A 22799-nucleotide genomic window follows, 5' to 3' on the forward strand; every position below is an offset into this window, starting at 1 on the left:
TTTTGGGCCTTGGCCGAAACTTTGCCTTATGGCCCTCATGCAGACCTAGTGCAAATTGCAAAGTGGTTTTTGCCAACTCACTTCTGCTTTGAGCCATTTCCTGGTCACAGCTGATCATTCAATGCAACCATATTAATTGTGGGGGCAGGGTCATGGCCCTGGAGATGGCTGGGACCATAGATAGCATTTGCAAGGTGGCAGCCCGACAGACAGTATTCAGACAGGGGCCAAGGAGGCCTGTGTGCCCGAAGCTTATACCTATAGGTATCCAAGTGGCATCAAACTCCAATCTATCAATCTATGTTGCAGATTCCTTCCATCAATCTTTTCCCATCTCAACTACTGTTAAAGTCCCAGATGTTAGCATTTGGCTGCGGAGCAGTCAAAGAGAATCAGTAGTAAACAGGAAAATTCAGGCTGGTCCAGCAATGCAACCTGTTGGATGTTTTTACAGTTTTAAAGGGTAGTTAAAAAAGAAAAAGATGATGATGAAGAAGAGGAAAAGGAGGGGGAAGAAAACAAGGGGGAGAATAAAAGGAAGAATCTGTAACAGAGACCGTATGTGATCTGTAAAGCCTGAATTATTTACTTCCTGGTTCTTCACAGGAACAGCCTGTCAGCCCCTGCTCTGGAGACACCCTGGCTCCGCCTCACTCCTCTCCTGCCCTCCACGTCCCCTCCCCAGGCAGGGAAAGCTCTCGGGGTCTTCCCCAGGCCTTTAGCAACTTAAATGTGTGTGTATTCATGTGTGCTTAAAAAAAATCAATTAAAAATAGATTTGAATCTCCTGTTCTCAAGTGGGTGACGTGTGCAGATTTGTCAATAGGAAGGCCGGTGTTCCCGTGGCTAGACCCCTGGTGGATCACATACCTAGCCACCAGACTGGACGACGGCAGAACTATGAGCAGTAGTTTTGTGAACCCTTTTGGTTTCGTGGGAGATACTGTCAAGAATACACATGCTGAGCTGGTTTCCCTTGGTGGGTATACAATGTGAACAAAAATAAAACATGCTTGTGAGGTCCAAATAGCCTTTCTGAAAGCCACTTGAACCATGGGATTAAATAGGTAATTAAAAAAAAAAAACACGATGATTTTACCAGTTATTTTCCCTTACAGTAGATATTTGCCAAGATCTGGTCTTTTCCTTAAGAGATGTACAGGGTTGGGGCACCTAGGTGGCTCAGTCGGTTGAGCATCTGACTCTTGGTTGCAGCTCAGGTCATGATCTCAGGGTCATGGGATTGAGGCCCCCCCCCACCCCCGCACACTCCACGCCCAGCAGGAAGGAGTCTGCTTGAGATCCCCTCTCTCCCTCTGCCCCTCCCCCTGCTCCCCCTGCTCTCGTGCGCAGGTGCTCTCTTACTCTCTTTTTCTCTTGAAATAAATAAATCTTTTTTAAAAAAGAGATGTACAAGATTTATCAGCACTTTAGGTTTTCTCATTTTATAGTATTTTTGGTCTGCATGCTCTAAAGGCATCCACATACCATTTCCATGTGAATTTTCCAAAAACATAGCTCTGATCCTGCCATATTAGTCTAATCAATAGTAAGAAATTAAATCAAATAAATAAATTACCAAACACCCCTTTTTGAGGCAACTAATTAATATAAAAGTCAGAGAATAATGCCAATTGTACAGTTTTACATTGTTCAACATAAACTATAATTCTCTGTGTGTTATGGGACATTCTTTGTATTTGCCTTGAGTCCGTCAGCAGATTCAATGTGCTTATAAACTAATTTTTTCCAACGATAAAATATTATCCCTCTGCTAGAAAAAGGTAAACTGAGGATAGAACATTCAGATGGCCATTCAGGAATAAATCTCGTAAGGGCATTTTATGTCTCTAATACACAACCTGTGTCCAAAATATAACCATGATCAGCAGTTAATGTTTATCTGCAATGGCATGTGTGAATGTCATAGTCAAGTAACTAATTTAATGTTCTCTTCTTTCCTTTGATCCCCACTGTGACTCTGTCCAGGGAGCACACAAAATTGTCCTGTTGTCATATGATTTATCCCCAACTGATAGAGCGAACTAGTTCCCGAAGATAAGCATTGAAGTCAAACATTATTTTGCACTTTCTTTTCTTTCTTGGATGATAAGTTTCATTTGTAAAAATAATTCTAATTTTATAGTATCATCTGTTGTTTGGATGTTAGATCATAGAAATCCAGAGGTTAACACTAAACCAGTACTTTCATTTCTTTAAAAATGAGAACATAAAGTGCAATCCCAGCAAGCAGGTCTTGAAGCTTATGAGCGTATCCTGCACAACCCACCCTATGGACTCTAGGGGGCTACTGTTTCCAATTGTAGATGTTTAAGGATGGAAAAACCTAAGTGCAAAGAACATTGTACCTAAATCAGAGATGCTGACATACCCTCTCTTAGCAGGCAGTAAACCAATTGTGTACCTTTTGGAGTTTAAATCATCTGAGATTTATTAATGAGGCCTACTGCTGAGTAGAACAAAGGAGCTTATATATAAGATAAAGATGAGACAAATGGTTAATTTAGGGTGTGAAACTTATTCCCAAGTGGAATGCATTGAAGTTACAATAAATACCCCTAAAATATCACCACAAATTAAAAAAATAAAGAACGAAGGGGGAGACAGAAGACATTAATTATTTCATAGTAATTGATGTTATCAAGAATAGTCTAAAGAGGTACAAGATCTTTGAAATCCCTGAAGGCTGCCCAATTCCTCATTCTGGCTAATCTGTTCATGTCTAAAGTCTCACTTCTGGACCCATGACGATTTTCTTAAAAAGAAAGGAAAAAGCCCTGCCCTCCTGAAACAGATCTGGAAAGGCTTTGAAAGTCATGCTTGCCCTGATAACCTGGTTACACATCAGCTTGTGTTCCTGTGGTTAATGAGCTTATACACTCCTGCAGGGAGAAGGCTGAGCCATCCTGAGGGACTCCAGGACGGCAAATGCTCCCAAGCAATTAGAGGCTGATTAAGTGTTTATCTCCCTTACAGGTGGGAAGGGAAGAATGAAAATGAGGTGGGCAGATGTAAGGAGACCGGCAAAATTCACGTGACTGTGGATCTCAAGTACTATCGACCAACTGAAGTGGTAAGGACCCCCCTGGCCACGCAGGGCATGGCCATGTGTGGGCTGGCTAGCTGGGAAGGTATTCTCACCGCGGATCTCAAAGCTCTCCACGGGGTTCTCTGACATCCTTCGGTGAGCAGGTCCCAAACCAGAATACAGTGCCTTGAATTTGAGATGTTATTCTCACCACAAAACCCATTGCTTTATGAAGGAAGACAAATATTGACTAATGAGTAGATGAATACAAAAGTTCTCTGTGTGAAGTAATGACGTACAGATTGTTAGAGCATGACATCCTCCTTCCCTGAGCCAAGGAAGTAGTGGATTTGAGAAATGGAGACTTCTGTCAAAGGCAAGTCTCCTCACATTATTAGTGCTGATAGCTGATCCCTGATACCTGCAGGATGCGTGGCTCCCCGGGCCCTCCAGGCCCTGCAGGCCCTCGGGATCGGAAGGGCTGCTTGCCTGCCCAGACACACATGCACTCACACGTGTGCACACACGCACATGCACCTACACGCGCCTAAGCCGTAAGCGAGCCCCCTGGACATTTGTTAGGATTTAGGTCACGTGCTGCGCTGCCTATGAATCCTTTTCTGGTCCATATACTACCAGCACCGTTGTGTCTACGCTGTAGGCTCTACGTAATTATGCTGTAACACCTATTATAGTTTATTGTTTTCATTTGTTGACATGACCTTCTCTTTTTACCAAACTGTGCATTCTTTGAGGATAAGGACATTTCTTTTCATATAGTAAGTAAGTGCTTCATAAACACTGACTGACGAGCAGATGAATGTAGAAATTTTCTGTATTGAGAAATGACCTATGGATTGTTAGAACATAACACCCTCTTTTCCTAAATTTATAAAACTTTCTAGCTTGATGTTGTCCCTTTAACCTGGGCTATCTTCACACTACGGTGACGAAACCCAACATGTTAAATATAATCTAAAGATGATAGAAAGCAGGACCTTCAGAAAGAAACGTTCAGATGTCATTTAATGGAACGTACGTGAGCCGTGAGAATAGAACCTGTTTTGTCTGTGCTTTGAACCAAATTCCTATCCGTCGCACAGTCTCTCAGAGATTAGCAAAACCCCAACGAAGAGAGGCTGCAAGTGACTATGTCATCAGTAACCACCCTTTGAAATGTATTGTTTTAAACAAAAGAAAAAACTTCATTTCATGGACTCTTACACAGAGGAGGAAATAAAAAGGAAAGGAAATAAGCAGTGCTCAAAGACGAGGGCTGTAGAGTCAGTGCATTGTCCTGGCACAGGGTGCGGCTGGGTCTTTGACACACAGTGAACAATGGTTCCCTGTGCTAATGGCAAGTGGGTGTGCCAAGGAGAGGATGTGCTCCGTCTCTGGGGGAGGAAGATACCAGCACACTCCTGCTGACACAGCAAGGAATGCCTGTCCGAGGAGCCCCCTAGCCTCTCCGCATTTGCTTCCTGCCCCCAAAGAGGTGCCGCAAGGGTGTCATTTTTCTGGAACGTGGCACACATCACATAAATGGACAAATCTCTTTCTGTCCTTGCTAACGAAAATGGTCACCCCCAAGTGGAAAATTTACTGGGCCAACAGAAACCTCAATCCCTGTAACAATTTAAACATGGTTCTTTTTCTCTCCGACACCAAAATAGTTTCAAAAGCTAGGAAGTCATTAAGAATGGCTTGTCTGTCATTCTTACTTAGGCAAGGTGTGGGATTGATAAGGACACAGAACAAAAGAATTTGCTGAACAGGAAAAGAACCCTTGGACTAACAAGCCGGTCCCTGGAGTCCATATCAACCCCTCTTTCCTGCCCCACGCTGCATCCCTCCTCTCGTTTCTTTTGTTCATTCCCATGTTGTCATCATACCTGTTCTGCGATTCTGTTTACACTAATGCCGTTTGAACGTGAGAGTGGCTTCTTGCTCCAGATGCTTGCGTTATTTCTGCACTGATGGAGCTCTCACCCCAGATTCCCTGTCGAGGTGGGATTTCCAACTGCATTTCATCTCTCTAAGCCTTGAGGCTGCATTAATTTTGTTCACCCCACTTCAACTCAGTATTCTGTTGGACAAGCTTGTCTTGTATAGTGAGACTAAACTTTTAACCTCATTCCTCAGGACAGCGAGTTTTCCCCAAACTTGGACCCGCCTGACAGACTTATGTTGAATTGCCTTAGGGGCGATAGTCTTCTCCCCGTTGAAAGGTGACCAGGACTGGAGACTGACTTGTAAATGAGCTTTCACTTAGGTGTGGGCCCCAATAGCCGACACATCTAGAGTCTTTCAGCAGGAGTCCCGAGAAGCGCCAGCTTCTCCGAGGCCTGTCAGCACTCGGTGTACGCTGGACATGAATTCTCCTGTGTCTTAATTGGATCCTTCCCATTTCAGTGTCGTAAGTCTGTCTTGCAAGTGGCAGAGGCTTTTTCCTTTCTTCCTTGAATTCTTTTAAAAGTTTCATCTCCTGATCAGCTTTAATCATGTACCATCCAAGAGCCACGAGGCACTTCAAAGCCAAAAGCTTAGAGCGTGAAATGGTTCCAGAATGACTGATGGGAGGAAAAAAAAAAAATCAAGAACATTTGGAGGGAAAAAAAAGTAATAAGAACATATCAGGTCTCAGGGTATCAATATCCCAATACAGTTAAAGGAAAATAGAACTCTCCGTTGCTGTTTTTTTTAATAAGATTCAGGTTAGTTTTTTAAAAGGCTCTTTACCCAACATAGGGCAGCACTAACCCGAAAGAGGCCACCAAGATGCCGTAGAGAACAAATTTGCACAGGTCCAGTAATTTTTATCTTCATGGATTTAGCCACCACAAAACCTTAAATCTTTCTCCTGTTACCAACATGGAAAGTCTTGGAAGGTTTTGTTCTGAGCTAAGTACTCGAGCTCCAATTAGAGCTGAATGGAGTCACATTCTTCTGGTTCTTTACCTATAAATCTCTGTGTCTCCTTTGGAGAGTTTTGCCTCTGTGAAGATCTTGATCCTAGAAATTAGTCTTTCAGTCTCCCATTGCTCCCCGAATTCCAGTATCTGGTGATGGTGACGTTAACACTTGAGTTCTGTGCCTCTTCAAACTCCTGCGTGTAATTGCGTGTAATTTCCTCTGCGTGCAGCCACTTATACACAGACCCGTCGCGACTGCGTTCATTCACGGAGAACAAGTAGTGTGGTGCTTAAGTGTGGGCCCCAGGGCCAGACTGCCTGAGTTCATGAGGTGTCAGTGAGTAGCTGCGTGACCTTAGGCAAGTTACTCAACTTCTCACTGCTTCTGTTTCCTTGTCTTTAAAAATGGGACTAATAGTGGAGCACAAAGCTCATAGAAGCGTTGAAAAATTAACAGTCAGTTATACAGGATGCTTATTAAAATAGTGTCTGGCGTACAGTAAAATACCCATTTTTGATGCTGTTATTGCTATTTATTTATTCATTCACTCACCAAAATATTTAGCACACACTGTGCTAAGCCCTGGGAATACAGCATGAGCACAACAGACACCCTCCCCACCCTCGTGGAGGTTGTACAGGTAGAAAGAAGTATGGATCAGTTACTTCAATCTAGTAACTTTAGAAAAGTAGAGTGACACATGGTGCATTGTACAGGTTACCCGGTAAAAAGTAGGTAACAAAGTATAAGAAAGGCTTCAGACAAACACTCATAAGTACTTTGATATTTTTATTCTTGCTTTATCTTGATTTTCATCCTTTCTGATTCTGTTACTGAAGATTTCAGTAGCTATTCAGTGGTATGGAAATATGCAAATATGAGAAAAATTATATTGATTTATTGCTTAATTTAAAATAACCATGAAGATGTCTTTGTTTTGTTTGAAAATCTTTCACTTGGAAAATTCACAAAGGTTAGATTAATGAGAAATTCATCCTAATGTGCCAAATTTTTAACCACACCAAAAGGTCAATCCACTTAAGGGGGTGAAAAAAAAAAAAAAAAAAGCTAAGCTAAGCTTTTTTTTTTTTTTTTTTTTTAAGTGAAACTAATAAAAATCATTTTTTTCTGCAGAGCATTTTTAGGAAAGGGCACAGGGGACACATTCACAGACCAAACTTCGAATCACATATCTTCCATGAAAAATATCTTGACTTAAATACTACTAGATGATGTGAATTAAAATTTTTCCTTGCTACGTCATTTGCCGTAGCATTCATTTTGCTTACCATTGTATTTCCACTGTCCTCGATTGTGATTGGTTTTTGTTTATACTTTATGTGTATCCCCATCCTTTATAGATATTAGAGAAATCATGAGTTAAAATCCAGATTTGAGAAAGCAATAACTTCAAAGAAGTCCAACAAGCTAGTTAAAACAACACCTTCCTTCAGTAAAAACATGTGGCCTGTTTCTAATCAAATTACCATATGCTTGTCGAGTTGTCCCCTCTGCAAACTTTTCCTAATATTTTTCTGTAAGTGATGTTAAGTTAAATGGCCCATAATTGCTTGCTCTATCTCATAGCCCTGTTTAGAATAATGCTATGTAACACTTTCCAGACCTCAGGAATCTGATCTGTCATCAGAGGATGTGTATAAATACCAGTTAGAGCTTCCCTCATTTCCATCTGTGGGCACTGGGGGTCTTGAAACTGTCCCCTTTCTCTCCCATCGCTGTTCTCACCACCTTCTCACACTTCCCCTCCCAGGGCAGGAAATTAGATCCTCCCAACTCCAACCCTTCATCTTCTCCAGTGCTGTTAGAGCCAGTTGATCTTGCCCTGTCCTGATCCTCTGACCTCCAGAGCTCTAATCCTACCCCTCCACTCCTCCTCTTCTTTGTTCCTTGTTTTGACTGGTGGGAGCCAGGATAAGAAGATGCAGAGCAAGCAAATTAAGGGCGAGTCCCTTTCTTTCTGCATTCCTGGACCTGTAAGAGGAGAGGCTGTTCCCTAAGATCCCTTCCAATTTTCATATCCTCGCATTCTCTGCTGTTACGGCGATCACAATGGAGTGGGATGCTAGCACTAATGTCCCATTATAATGCTTCCTCTGAACTTCTTACTACTTGTATTTTATAAATAGTTTATATCTCTAAATCACTGTTTATATATTTTAAGCCTCCCTCTTAGGCTCCTCATACTAATCTTTATATCCTTCCTTAATCACATTGGCCTTTCCTGCCCTTTTCCTTCCTTGGACTTAACCAGAGGAGCTTTAAGTTTCAGTCTCTTCAGTTGATTCTCAAATATTCCACTGTATGTTTTCCATACTTCATAGGATCCCATGCGGAGCCCCCGGGGGCATATAGCATTCCTCTTGAAGCCTGTGTTCTTTCCTTGGTTGCTATCCCCTCAAGAGCATTTCATATCTAATGAAACAGTAATTGTGTACTTACTATAATGCTCCCAACATCCTACTGTTCCTTGAAAGTTCTCAGGATTAGATCCTGATTAGAACAATGTAATTAAAGATTCATAAAATCTATGTGAATATACTTAACTATATACTTTCCCTTATTTAAAAATATTTTTTGTGTTTGTCCTAAAAACTCTCTTGTATCCATTTATAGATGGCTGTATTCTCTGCACCAATAAGGAATTCCTATAAAAATCTGTATTTTGTTTCCAGAAAAGCTGTCCAGCTAATGACTACCCCCATTTATAATTACATTCTTGATCTCTTGACATCTACAAAAGAAATTCCAAAACCTCAGAAATCTGTCTTAGCTTCTGCAGTTCCTTTCCTTAGGAAGAACAACCAGTACTTGTGTCCTGCTTCTACCTCAGCTAGCTCTGACGCAGCTCACTCCAAGTGTAGGATTACTGATGGGAGGCCCATCCATCACTGATGCAGTCACCTGTTCCCTCTTCGTTTTCGTCTAGCCACTGAGATCCATATTCTGGAATTTTAGAAATCCCCATTTGCTGTTTGTTTTTTAAACAAATTGACAATATTTTTCCTGTTCTGTCAAGCCACATTTATTTTCTAAAATAACTATAATTCAGAAATCTTTATTTATGGAGATTTCATAGATAACACTATCTGTGCTTTTCATTTCTCCAACCTATTCTGCTTTATCCTCCCCGTAAGGTTAATTATTCCTCACCAAGTTTGATTCCCGCCCCTCCCCCAGTACTTTGTTCACTGATGGACACCAAATATTCCAGGTCTACCGAAATTCAGTCTTTGTATGTCTACTTCGGGCCCCTGTCTTTATCTTACCCTGGAGGCTTCCTGTTGCCTCACTCCTCAGGCCCTTGGCTCATGGCCGACTCGCTTCTTCACTCACTGGTCACACCTGTTAGCAAAGTTGAGAACTCATTTGACCGCTTTTGTCAGAAACCCCCAGGTTGACATCCACTGCTGATGGTCTAACTCAGGGGCTCTCATCTGCCTCCTGGACAGTCATACTTCATGTGCTTGGCCTGATGGTAAATACCTAGCCCCATTCCACTGTGGTCAGTACAGGCGCTGTCCTTACTAGCAAAATCCAGCTTGTACATTTTGTAATACTGTGATGAATTTGCTAGTTCCCTGGGTAAGCCAGATGTGCACCGCTTCATGAAAAACCAGTGTAAGAATCTCTAAACTTATCCTATCTCTAGAACTAGATAGGTTTGTAGGTACTAAATGATTCTCTAACTTTAGGATTTATTACTGGAATCCTTTAAAAAGAGGGCACTCACTGGATACAGCTAAAATACAACTCTTAAAAAAAATAAAATACAACCCTGATTTACCTTTGTTGCTCCAAAATACATCAGTATATATAAAACAAAATATCCTTGTAGGGACTGAGGTCTTAGCAACTCAATTCAAAAAGAATGTTTATTGAATTTCTCCTGTGGAGGTGAGTCCTTTAGCACTGTGAGAAATGTGAAGATGGATGAGGTAAGGTTCTCGTCCAATGGTAACTCTCAGACAAATGAGGGGGAGCAGCTGGGAGGCTATTGGGACAGTCAAGGGCAGGTATAACAAGGAGCTAACTGAACCAGGGCAGCGGAGGCGATTAAAACGGCAACAGATGCCAGGACATTGCAGCGATGGTGACCACAGGATTAGGTATGGGTTGGGCAGTGACATGTGGACAGCAGACAGGAACCGAAGGTGGCTCCTGGCGGAGGGGCTGAGCAGTGAAGACAGGTGGGAAAGAACGATGCCAGAACCCACATCAGAGGCGCGGCAAGAGGGCTCGGTGTGCAGGGAGAGGTGTTGGGGAGTTCCGTGACCCTGGGGATACCCCTGGGGCAATCTCAAGCAGGAGTTGGAGCTGGAGGCCTGGCGTAAAGGGAGGAGGTCAGGTGTAGGGTCAGCCCCGCAAAGGTAAGAGTTAAGCCACCGAGATGAGCTCCCCAAAAGAGAGGATGGCAGGTGGCAGGAGAGAAGAGCCTCAACAGGGAGCTAGTCACAAAGCCAGGCAAGTTGGAATTCTGGGAGATAAGCTCCAGAAACATTACTTTGAAAAAGTGGGTTAAGAGTTCACAAATCAGGCATTTGTATCCCAGAGCCCCGGAGCCAGACTAAAGTGTCTGCGACCCTGGATAAGGATCCCGGCCCTCAAGGCTCCCTAAGGACGTAAAGGGCTAATACCAAAGAGTTTACATGAGCTGGCAGGTGATGACTCCATCCCCATCCGGGCACAACTGAATTTCAGATGTAAGCAGAGACCTGATTTCAGATTGATAATGTCCTGGAAGTCGGGTTGTGAAGCATTTCAGGATCCTTAAAGATGAAAGAGCTTATAGAAGTATCAGGTATTTGTGCTGCGTATTAGGAGTTTTATTGCTGTCATCATCATTAATTACGATTATCCTCCGCTGCCGTGAAGTCCTTAGTTGTCAAGAGACATCTGAAAGGACACTCTGAGCTCTTCGACTTCCGAGATTCTCTTTAATTTACTTATTTTGTTTTGTATCTATAATTTCATGCAGAAAAGGTTATTTGCTACCTGCCAGCTCTGTACTTCTCGATTCAATGGCAGGAATGAGGATCACGGTGAAAGGGAGTTGAGTTAGTGACTCTGTCCTCTGACCCGGCCTGAATTGTATATTCCTAGCAGCTGTACCAGGCCCTGAGATCCGGAACAGGCCAGGGAGCAGCCACAGGTGAGGACACTAGGCCGTCGCTCATGTTCACATGCACCTGCCTGCACACCTTCACTCCTCCCTCAGAAATCCCCCTGCCTCCCAGAACCAGCTGGATGTCACTAGAAGCTGTGTTGGCTTCCTATTGCTGCTGTAACGAGTTATCACAAACGTCGCGGGCTTAAAACTACACGTATTTATCATCTTACAGTCGTCGATAGCGGGAGTCTAGATTGAGTTTCACGGAGTTACCATCCAGGTGTCGGCGGGGCTGTGTCCCCCCTGGAGGCCCACCGCTTCCCGGGCTGCGGGCCAGCCTATCCGAGGACGATACTTAATCACCGCGAGGAGGAGGAGGACACGGCGGCTCCAGCCAATTGTCCGTTTAAAGTTCCATGATGTACACGCCCGAAAACCCACTGACATGCACTTGGGCGGTAAACAAGGATGCACCATCCTGACATCTGAGGGGACGCGAGGCAAAGGAACGAGAAAAGAAAGCGAGCTCTAGACTCGGGTTTTGGAAAGACCTGTGGCCTGAGAGAGAGGGAGCCCTCGGTCCCAGGGTGGCCCGGGCGTCCCCGGAACGGACGTGGGGCCCGCGGGACGGGCACGGAGCTGGCCGCGCGGGGAGACCCTGTCCAGCAGCCACAGGGGGCACGGGGCTCGGCACCACCCGCCTTCCTCCCCACTTGCCTCGGCCCCCCACGGGCCTCCAGCCTGGCTTTCTCCTTCCCGCATTTTTCTTCCTGTACTTCACCTTCTCTTTTCTTGCTATCATGAGGCTTTTTTTTTTTTTTCAAGATTTTACTTATTTATTTGAGAGAGAGAGAGAGCGGGCCTGGGAGAGCAGGGGCAGAGGGAGAAGCAGGCTCCCGCCGCGCGGGGCTCAGCCCCAGGACCCGGGATCGTGACCTGAGCCGGAGGCAGCGTTCGGCCCACTGCGCCACCCGGAGCCCCTGGCGCCAGCCCTGAAACCAGTCACGCGGCGCCCTTACACGCACGGCCACCGTCCTTCCTGGGGCCACCACCTGCTGGTGGGTTCACACCGTCTGACGCTGCCTTAGCTTCTGGAAGAGTGCGCCTCGCGTGTTCTATGAAGTCAAACGAGGTTGAGACTAAGTCTTAAGCAGTTCGCCGCCGGATTATTACTGATTCTAAGGCGACGTCAGGACCCAAGAGGAGCTGACTGACCCTGTACGCGTGGGTCCCTAGCAACATCCCAAGATCGGTCCCAGTCCGCGGGGGTTTCCCCACACATCCCTCCAGGGCACGGAGCTACATTTCTGTGTTTTATGTGGAATTTGTTGAGGATGAAATTAGTTCTGTGTGGAAGCGGTGTCAGACCACATTTTAGATTCAAGTTGTTGCCATTATTTTTGGAAAAAGAGGTCAGCAGAGACAGCGCCTGAGCGATCGATCACCGGAAGTCACTCGTGGAAACGTCGGGAGTGTGTCGAGGACTCGCTGAGCCGGGGCGCCGAAGAGACACGGCCGGTCCCTGACTTGCGTTTGCCTTGGACGCTCGGACAGCCGGTCGCCTGCGGACATTGTGGCCTGGCAGAGGGAGCGCAGTGGGACTCGACCAGGTCCTCCTGGCTCCGGCGTCCGTGCACAGCGTCGCCCCAACCCCGCTCACTCCCGAGCCCGGCGTCCTGCACCGTAAGCTGGCGACCTCGCCCTGCCCGTTTCCGTCCACCGGCCGCGGCGGTGCAGCTGCCACGTCTCCAGGGGCGCGTGTCCTCTCGGGCCGTGGGGCAGCACCTAGGGCCCGGTGGCCGTGGGGCTGCGGTGGCTCTGCTGCAGACACAGGTGCTCAAGCCACCATATAAGCTACTTCAGTTCCAGCTAACAAAGAAGGATGAAGATACCTTTTCCTCTTTCTCTTTCTTTTTGTGATGCTACTGCGAACTCTGTTGGGTTCACTTGCAGCTTTCGTCCGACCGTCGACCCTAAAACGAGAGTCGTCTTCCGTTCGCATCCCCGTGTCTCCGGCTGTGCCCTCCATGCGGCTCTCCTCTCCTCTCCTCTCCTCTCCTCTCCTCTCCTCTCCTCTCCTCCCCGTCTCTCCCCAGACCCTTCTTCCTTCCGCGGCCCGTGTGGGCCTCCTGGGAGGAGCGGGACCTGGGGGGGCACAGCGCAGTGACCAGTCCCCTCACCGGGCCATCAGCCACAAACCCGGGGCGTGTCTCCACCTCCTCTCCTCACTTAGACTCTTCAGTGTTTTCTTCTGGTTTAATTTTTTTTTTAAGTGCAGACTAAAATTTAAATATATGACTACGTAAGAGAGATAATAGTCACTTAGAACAACTTTTTTTAAATGTCTGAAATACGCATTGGACTTGCAGGCATTTTCCCAGTAAGGCTTGCAGTGTCCTCTTTGTGCAGGCATTTTGGTGAAAAATACAGTCAAATGCACTTGAATAAGCTTCAGACCTACTTTTTAAAGTATAGTCTTCGGGGCACCTGAGTGGCTCAGTCGGTTAAGTGTCCGACTCTTGATCTCAGCTCAGGTCGTGATCCTAGGGTTGTGAGACCGAGCCACATGTCGGGCTCTGCGCTGGGCGTGCAGCCTGCTTTGGATTCTCTTTCTTTCTCTCTCTTTGCCCCTCCGCCCAACCCCCTAAAAAATATGATTTCTTCTTTCAAACTTCTATTTAAATTCTAGTAAGAGCACCCAGTGCCCATCATGACAAGTGGCCCCTTGTGCCCACCTCCCTCCATCAGCCCTCAGTTCATTCTCTATTATTCAGGGTCTCTTATGGTTTGTTTCCTTCTCTCTTTCCCCCCCTTCCCATAGTTCACCTGTTTTTATTTCTTCAATTCCACCTATGAGTGAAATCATATGGTATTTATCTTCTTCTGACTGAATCATTTTGCTTAGCATAGGACACTAGCTCCATCTATATCACTGCAGATGGCAAGATTTCATTTTCTGATGGCCCCGTAATATTCCTTCGCACACACACACACACACACACACACACACACACAGGATAGTTTTCTTAATATTGTGTTGTGCTTCCCGACTAAAGACAGGTGGGCTGGCGAGTACGGCTCTCCTGCTGACACTCTTAACTTATGCTGAGGTTGTAAAGGAATAATTCCCTGATGGATCCGCAGATCTGACAAATAGGAAAAAGAAAAGAGGGAGAATATGGATCAAGACAGTTGCCAGTGTTTTTGAGGGCGTTGTCTCGTGTGCTGCCAAACTGAGATGGAAGACAAGCCACTTTCACGGTTTGGCGTATCTGTAAATGTAGCGTGCGGGTGGGGGAGGGGAAGCCCGTGGCGCTAAAGCCCGGGTCTCTGTGGGTGCTATGGAATACTTTCTTCATGAATCAGCGCCTCCCACTGGCCCTAAAGGTGGGCCAGCTGTTGGTACCAATGCATTGTGTCCTCTTCCAGCTGGCGAGGGAGGGCAGTGGGAGGCGTGTAGCCAAAGGGAGGGGACACTGAACCAACAGCGCCCACGCATCTGATCCTAGCGTGGGGGTGGGGGGTGCCCAGGAGCAGCAAGGACCTGCACCCAGTCATCATCACGTGGCGCCGAGCAACCAGCCACGCATCCAGACAGAACACAGAATGATAAAATGCTAGAGTCCATTAGTAAAACCAGGACATCTCTGTCCCACAAGGTTAGTGGTGGGCAAGGGAATGGTCTTAATCATGGTTTTCTTTAGCGTATTTATGAAAAGGCTGGCGCTTAACCTCCCGTCATTTGGGTTCGTCCGGCGAAATATAAAACACAATCCAGTTGCTTGACCATTTACGGCACCCACTATGGGCGTATGTCTTCTTATTTATCAGTCCCACGTTTGTGACTCGGTTCTATGTAGTCCTGTGTTCACCGTGTCGTCGCTTTGGCATAAGCATGGATACGGTGTGGCCGTTGCCTTCTAGCTTCCTACCACAGAGACACCTTCACGCATCTGAACTGCGATCCCATAGGTCGAGGTACACCTGTCAGTCCTTTGGATTCAGATCATTCTTTCGTCAACCGTCCTCCACCTAAATGTTTACGTCATTCTGCTACCGACCAATGCTGAAATCCAAACTAAACAACCCATTACTAGAATTGCTCTCCTCTCCTTTTCTACATTTTCATGATGTTACTCTTTTTTTTTTTTAATAATTCAACTTCCTTCCTTCCTTCCTTCCTTCCTTCCTTCCTTCCTTCCTTCCTCTTTATAATTTTTCCAGGAAGCTGACGTTCTCATTTCCGATTCCCTATTACTTTGTGGTCTGCATCACGGACTTGAAAGCGTGTATTTTTTTTTAATCATGAGAGGAGAAGTCGTTATTTCTTCTGCACATGCTATCCGTGTGGGTGACACTTGTGCCTCCGCTCTCACTGTGAACTACGTTAGAATGTGCTTTTTGCAGTTATTGTTGTCTTTGGAAACCGTTGGTGATGATAGTAGTGTGTTCACCCGAAGGAGAGAACAAGGAAAAACGCTCGCGTGGGATGGCTGGGGTTAAGACAGACGGCGGCGGGAGGCGTCTTCTGCTTGGCACGCGGTCTCAGGCTCCCTGCCTCCTCGGTGAAGGGGATGCGCTGCCTGCACCCAGGGCCTGGGGCTCAGGTAACGCTTGGGAGACACGGGGACACTTTGCAACCCAAGCTGCCACCTGGGTGTCCGCTGATGCGGTCCTTATCGGGGAGGGCCCCTCAGCCAAGGAGCCTGGGTTGATGTGTCTGATTTAATCCCTGTTCTCCGTATCTGCCGCGAAGTCCCAAACCTCTGATTTCTTGGAGTTTTCTCTCTTGATCTTGGAGTCCGGAGAGGACTGGGGGACAGGTCACGGACTTGTAAGTGGAGCCAGTGTGTGGGGTGATCGTAAGCACTCAGGTCGGGGACTGGGCCGGGGCTGCGAGGCTCCCTCCACGGCGACTCTTCAGCACCAGTGCCCAGCGGGGGCTTGCCGGCGGCCCCGATCCTCGCGGTGGCACGTGTGGCGCCGGCCGCGTCCCCCTCCCCGGCCAGCCCGTGTGGCCAGCGTCCTCCTGTGGGTTCAGACCGCGGGGTCCGTCCCAGCACTGTCTCCCTGGCTTTCCATCGATTTTCTTTGTCAGGCCGACGACGCTGTCTGCTTGTGGCTAAGCTGCTCGGAAACTGCACGTATATACGAACCGTTGTTCCCTGGATGATGAGGGTGGGAATGTAAAGCGGAGCATTTAGAAACAAAGTCAACTTGACAGGCGGGGTGGAGGTGAACAGCCCGACTTCTGCAGGAATGCTGTTGACAAGCAGTGATTCTTGGGAAGCTTCCAGCTGCATCATGGGCTCAGACTTCAGGGATTTAGGCAACATAAAAACAATTTTTTAAGATCTGAAATCATTTACAGTAAATGAGCTTATATGGGTCGGGGTTTTATGTTATCGTTTCATGTATAATGTGATTTTATTGACTATTTCCAGAAATGATTCTGCAGTTCAGCCACAAGCTGTTGCTTGGTGCACAAACTCTTCGTCCTTGGGTGCTCTGTCCCAGATGAGCCACAGAGGTTTACAACTATAAGACCATTTTCATTGAGAAAAGAGACATTTCCTTTCCCCAAAACTTCAAGTTCTGGTTTTGAAATATAACCCTCAGTCCCAACTTTAAATCCTAGTTAGAGCATAAATTCCTCTTTCTCCCTTTCTTCTCTGACAGAAGCAGGGTCTCAGAGCTGCGTAAGGACAGCTCTGAGAGTCAAGTTCTTGCCTCAGGAAACAGGGAGGAGTCACATCACTCATTCCTTTCTGTCGGCTCTTGAGAAAATCAGCTAAAAACCTCAGGTGCATCTCCCAGGTCCTGGGGCAGTGGAGGGGGGGCAGTGGGAAGCAGGGAGCAAGCCGCCTTGCCTTGCTATGGGCCTTTGCTGCCACAGGTCCCTCCTGCCTCGCCTCTCCGTGGTCGGCCTCACACAGAGCCTCATTGTTATTTCCTACAGGTGCTGGGGAGCGTTATCTTCTCCAGCATCATTTCCGATGGGGAAACTGGGGCACTGGGAGGCTGAGTGACTTGCCTAAGGTCAGGCCGCGTGGAGCGACCCAGCCGGTTTCCACGGTTCCCCAGGAAGCCTCCCTCCCTTTCCTCCAGGGCCATGTGTTCCAAGTCACCTGAAAACCTTGCCTTCTGCCCCTTGTCCTTTAGGGACACCTGCGCTTGATCCCTTCCAGCCTGGGTGCCGTCAGCGGTGGCACCAGGGGGGCTGCTGGCGCCGTGACCCTGTGAAGCTCTTCGCCAGCCTTTTCTCAGCAGAGCTGTGCTTTGTTGCCGTGAGCGTGTTTGCACCTACTTAATGGTCTGAAACTATAAACCCAGCAGGCAGGGTCCGGTGATCTGTTCAGAGGACATAAACCTGTCCTGTGTACCTGCGGCGTTGGGGCGCTGTGGCCGTTCACAGGCCATCAGAGGGCATTATCCGTTTGGCCGCCCCCCCCTCCCCCAGTGGTCCTGAAGAATCGTCCTCGAGGCGGCGGGGCCGTGGCCCAGCTGGGGCGCACGGACACCCCCCCCAACAGCAGCTCTTTGCCCTCGCAGTGTGTGGCCGCCGGCCTTTTACTTACTGCGTAGAGTGTTTTTGAGGAGTGCTTGTGGTTTACGGTGAAAGGAGACCCCAAACCAGCGAGATCTGCGTGAGGAGATGTGGCCCAGTGGCTTTTTGCTTTTTCAAGTCACAAGTGCTCTTCCCCTGGGGCTAAGGGAGCGTCCGTAAGACCAGAGCCCGCCTGGCCGCAGGGCGCTTCCCTTCGCGTCCCTGGGGTCCTAGAGGACACTGGCAGGTTTCAATGTGCAGGGAACCTTCTACCGAAGCACCTAGGGTGGGCTTCGGTTGGGAGAAAGCCCAGCCTGCTTGTACCGATGTCCAACCCGTATGACAGCCATTTGGCTGATGCGACGGGACCTTCCCCCCACACCGCCTTGGCTCTGACCTGTCGCAGCAACGCTCATGTCGTACCTCGCTGCCCGGCTACTTACTTACTCCTGGGCGGCGGGGATGTGGACGCACCGCACATGGCATGTCTGTCCTCCCCGTCGCCGTGCTGGCGACCGTGCCCGGGGGGCTCCGACGGTAAGCCCGCTCTTCGGGCGCCCTGCCCTCTTCTCCCGACTTTCTGCTTTTCTGAACATGCCTCACAGCTTGCTAGGAATGCAAAAGACGGACGTTCCCAGCATCTACAGGGTTCCGGCCTCCTGGTCGTTTCCCTCCTACCTGTGAGATGTACAAAGATGCCGTGTTTTCCTTCACACACTCTCGGTGAACGGCGAACAAATGGCTCACTCTTTATGGCCCTTCAAGCCTTAGGAGGGTGTGGATGGCCCTTTCCCACTTGGTGCTCCTGGGTGTTTCCTCTCTGTGCCATTAAAATCGGACAATGTATTTGCTTATTCTTATTTTACTTGTTTATGCCTTATCTTATTCCAGAACATGTTTAGGAAAATATAATTACCTGTGTGAGGACTAACAGCGTAACCTGTCTTATGAATTCTTTAGGTAATAATAGAGTTTGTTCTCAAAAACATTTTTCTCACATAAAGCATGTTTCAAATGATACTAGAGCCCCAGCCCTGCCAAACGAAAGCCTATTTTCCCAAAACATATCGAAAATACTAATACAAATATTTTAGGTATGCCTGGTTACCATATATAACCTTGTTTTCTCTTTGGAGGCGCGCTTTCTGAATTCCAGATCTCGGCTGATGACACGAGTCCTTCAGGAAGAGTAGGGCGGGTGGGGAAGGGTGGCGGCCAGCAGAGCTGCTCGGGCCACAGCTTTGGTCACTCTGGTTGAGGGCTGCCCTGGGACGCAAGTTGTCCTCTCCTTGCTTCTCTCAACTGAGTGGCCGTTTAGTCTACCCTTAAGGCCCTTTGTCCCTCTTCAATGAGACCCAGAGTATTTTTCAGCAACAGATAGGTGGATGGATGGAACGATAGAGATTTAAAAAATCATAATCTTTTTGGCCCATGTTTTGACCTCGAAACCTTCTGAGTTGGTTTTGCTTTCTTAAAGTCACATAAAAAAGTATGGTTAGCAGAGACGTGGTTCTGGTGGGCACAATGGAGATGTAATTTTAATTCCTTCTATTCCCAACCAATAATAATATTGAAATTTTGGGTAAACAACATTTGAGAGGTACTGAAACTTGAGCTTCGCTTAACTGCTAAAATACTAGTCTGTTATCCACAAACCACCAGTTATAAATGTTTCCATGCCGGGTTCAGCTGACAGCAAGAGAATTTTGGAAAGTTAGAAGCGAGGGCCTAGGAAGAGACGCCAAATGCTGCCTCGCCTCCCCTGAAATATTGTCATGAGAGTTTGCCTTTAAGATAATTCCCTGAGGGCTTAGAGCCCTGTTGGGCAGCATAATGTTGAGTCATAAAAGAGGATCGTGCGGGATACTTCACATTGACCTCATGCACCAAAGCCTTTAAAAGTTGCATTCATTTAGACCACGGGCCAACTCAGGAAAAGACCTGAGATAAAATGTTGAGTGGAAAAAGCAGTATTGAAAATGCACAAACAGTACGATCACGACCACGGAAGAAAGCCTGCACTCACATAAGAAAAGGTTAGAAGGAAATGATCATCCCGCCACCGTCTCGAGACCTCTCTTGTGCTCAGGCCTCATCCTGGCACAGATGTCACCATTGCTTGCGCTTTGATGATGACCCTATAAGGGGCCTTTCCCCCGATGTTCTGGATCTTCCAAGTATTTGCTGGTGAACATATATGACCTTACGATGGACGGGAGAAAAAGACATTACTTACAGATCTCAGAGCTGTTCTCATCAGGTGACATGAAGAAAAGCATGAGGAAAGAGACAAGTGTTTTTCAAGGGCTCAGCTTAGGACAAATCCAGGTTTTTTTATCCTGGTTGTCTCCCTGGGCTTTGCCCTTTTCTCCCTGGCCCCTACCTCTAGTCCCTGAGGATCCCCGGGGGGTATCAGCCCGTCCACTGCAGCCAGCCTTACCTCCCACTTGCACCCCTTCCCCTGGCCCCTGCTCGGAGTCATCCGCTTGTTTAGAAAGTGCAGATCTGACCGCGTTCCTCCCAGCCTCAGCTCTTGACACCCCCCTTTGCTCAGTGGCCTCCCTGCCTCATTGCCCCCCCTCCTGTTGCTGTCTGGCTCCAGCCCTGGGGTGGCTGGGGATGCCTTGCCACTTCCCGGGACTCTGACAGGACATTCGTTCCCTCCCCCAAACCTGATGCCCAGACTCTCCTCAGCCGGCCTTCCTCTTGCCTCGGCTCCCAGGTTCTCTGGAAGTCCTTCTGGAACTTGGGAACTTCCCAAGACTGAGCAAGGTGTTCCCTCTTCCATTCTCCTGTAACATCACAGTCCTCAGGTGCCGCCTGCCACGCTCCGCAGTCCACAGCCTCTTACCCAGAATTTCAAAATCCAGAAAATTCTGGACAAAGCACATTTCTAATAACCCGGCACAATCTGGCGCCAAGGGACACAAGACTATTTACAGCCTCTTTATGTCATTTTGTGTGAATATTCATAATGGCACACCTTTTCCGCTAAAGAGATTTTAACTTTGCTGATGAAACATGAGCATATTTGATCACGGGGTGCTTCCCAGACATTGCTGGGGGCATTCGGAAACGTAGGGTTGGGGTAACCCATTCACCATCCACTCCTGAGAGGCAGGAAGGGGTGCAGGCCGGATGCCACACCAGGTCGGGTGTAAATGGGGCTGGCCCAGACAGCCGGGGCAGCTGTTTGCCGGGCTGTGTGCAGTCTGCCACATCGCCTTTCTGGAAGCCAATCTCGACTCCACGGCGCTCCCCAAAGCTCTCGCTGAAGGGATTGCACACCTGTGTCCTAACTGCTGGTTGCTGCGTCTCTTTCCGCCACAGTACCTTAAGTCTGTAAGTGGAGGGAAGGTGTTCTGTTGCCTTTGTACCCCCAGCGTCCTGCCAGATACAGAATGAGAGACCAGTACCTACTGGTGGATTGGGGTGTAAATATCCAACTCTTTGCCTTTTAGCGGCGTTTAATAATTGCCTGTAGAATGAGCACCTCTATCAAAAGTCACGGAGCTTCAGCGTGGGCTTTGTCCAGCATTTTAACCATGAGTTTTATCATTAAAGGTCTCAATACCAGAGCCCTCTGATAATCCAGGTGTAAAGATGCTTTTTAGGTAGAAGGAATGTGTGTGTGAGCCCTCTCAAATGATCGAAGACTGGCTCTCGTCCCAGAGAGCCCTACTGTTGGTGCACCGAGCGTGCAGCCGGGGCTGTTTGATTTCCTTCACTGTCCGTTGGTTTCTCTTGTCCCACGTGGACGTGGTAAGGGAAGCACTGCTCTAGGGCAGTGTTGCTGGTGCCGCCGTCTGGTGGGCGCTGTGCCCGCGCACCTAGGCCGTTCTCTCCTAACGTCGTGAGGCACGTTTTCGACCTCGCCGTGCATCTGTCCGTGGTGTCTTCCCATCTGGGGTCCCCCCTGATTCCCTGGCCTCCGTCGGGCTGCCCACTCCAGCGAGCCGTCTTCAATGGGGGGCCCACCGTCTGGGCCTGCCTTCTCCACGAGCACGTGTCGCCCAGAGCCTCCAATGCCCTGGCTGCCTCCAGAGCTCCCCGGTGGCACACAGGTGCCTGCAGCAGCCGGGTGGACCCTGCACTGCCCCTCTGGGGCCTCTGGCCTTTGCTCAGCCTCCCCCTCCCCACTGCAGTGCCCGCTCCCCTTTTGGTAGAGGAGCACGGAACTATGTTTTTTTTAAGATTTTATATATTTATTCATGAAACACACAGAAGCAGAGACCCAGGCAGAGGGAGAAGCAGGCTCCCTGCAGGGACTGACGTAGGACTTGATCCCAGGACCCTGGGGTCACGCCCTGGGCCCGAGGCAGACGCCCCACCGCAGAGCCCCCGGTACCCCAGAATCAGAACCTCATCCTTGTAGACGGCCTTGTGCTGTTGGTTGGTGATACCAGCGCGTCGGCCTGGGCCTGAGCCCAGGGCCATGTCTCGTGGGGGGGTGACATTGGGTGACATCGCGTCTCCCCATGGGAGTCAGACTCCTGCGTTGTGAACCTGCTCGGAGCCATTCTGGAAACACTGTCCCTCTATCAGAATAGGGTTTGCTCAATGAGATCATTTGTCGTATCCATCATGGGTAAGTGAGACTAACTCATTTTAAGGGATTCCTTTAAGCTTATAGAAATGGAAGAAATATTTATAGAGGTGCGCAAAGGAAGAAACTTATGTGTAAGTACTTCTATAAATTCACATATAATGTAAAAGTAATAAGACTTCCACCCCAGTGACCTTAGATTTGATGTCCTAATGTAAGAAAATGTAATGGAATAAATTATTTTACCTTTGATTTTGTCACCGCAAAGAGCATAAGAGAAAATAAGGTTAATTGCTCATAAATGTGAACATACATCCTTTAACTCGTACAGATGTGCTCGCTTCGGCGGCGCGTATACTGTAAATCGTTACAGATTCGTCTTTATGTTCAAAAATTGCCTTAGTTGACGGAGGAAGTTGCCCTGTCGATGAAGGAAAAACTGTCAAAGTGGGCGTGGGTTTCATACCTGAAAACCCATCAGCGGAGAGTATTGAATCAAGTGGGAAGGAACACTTTGTAGAGAAGTCGGGATGGAAAGACAGGACTTTTGTCGTTTTTATTTCATTTTCCGTGGGAAGAAAATACCTGAAACATTCACGATGAAAAAAGGGTTCCC

The 22799-nt window shown here is 47.8% G+C and overlaps 1 protein-coding gene across 2 annotated transcripts in view; it reads left to right on the plus strand.

Annotated features, from left to right (window-relative positions):
• GMDS (GDP-mannose 4,6-dehydratase) overlaps positions 1-22799 on the plus strand; it is a 575871-nt gene that overhangs the window by 488281 nt on the left and 64791 nt on the right. For both annotated transcript variants that reach the window (XM_077886286.1, XM_077886287.1), the window contains exon 9: positions 2998-3094. In XM_077886286.1, coding sequence (XP_077742412.1) covers positions 2998-3094 — 97 coding nt within the window. The remainder of the gene's footprint in view (positions 1-2997; positions 3095-22799) is intronic.

The sequence above is a fragment of the Canis aureus genome, chromosome 37, assembly GCF_053574225.1.
Source record: "Canis aureus isolate CA01 chromosome 37, VMU_Caureus_v.1.0, whole genome shotgun sequence".
NCBI classification, from domain to species: domain Eukaryota; kingdom Metazoa; phylum Chordata; class Mammalia; order Carnivora; family Canidae; genus Canis; species Canis aureus.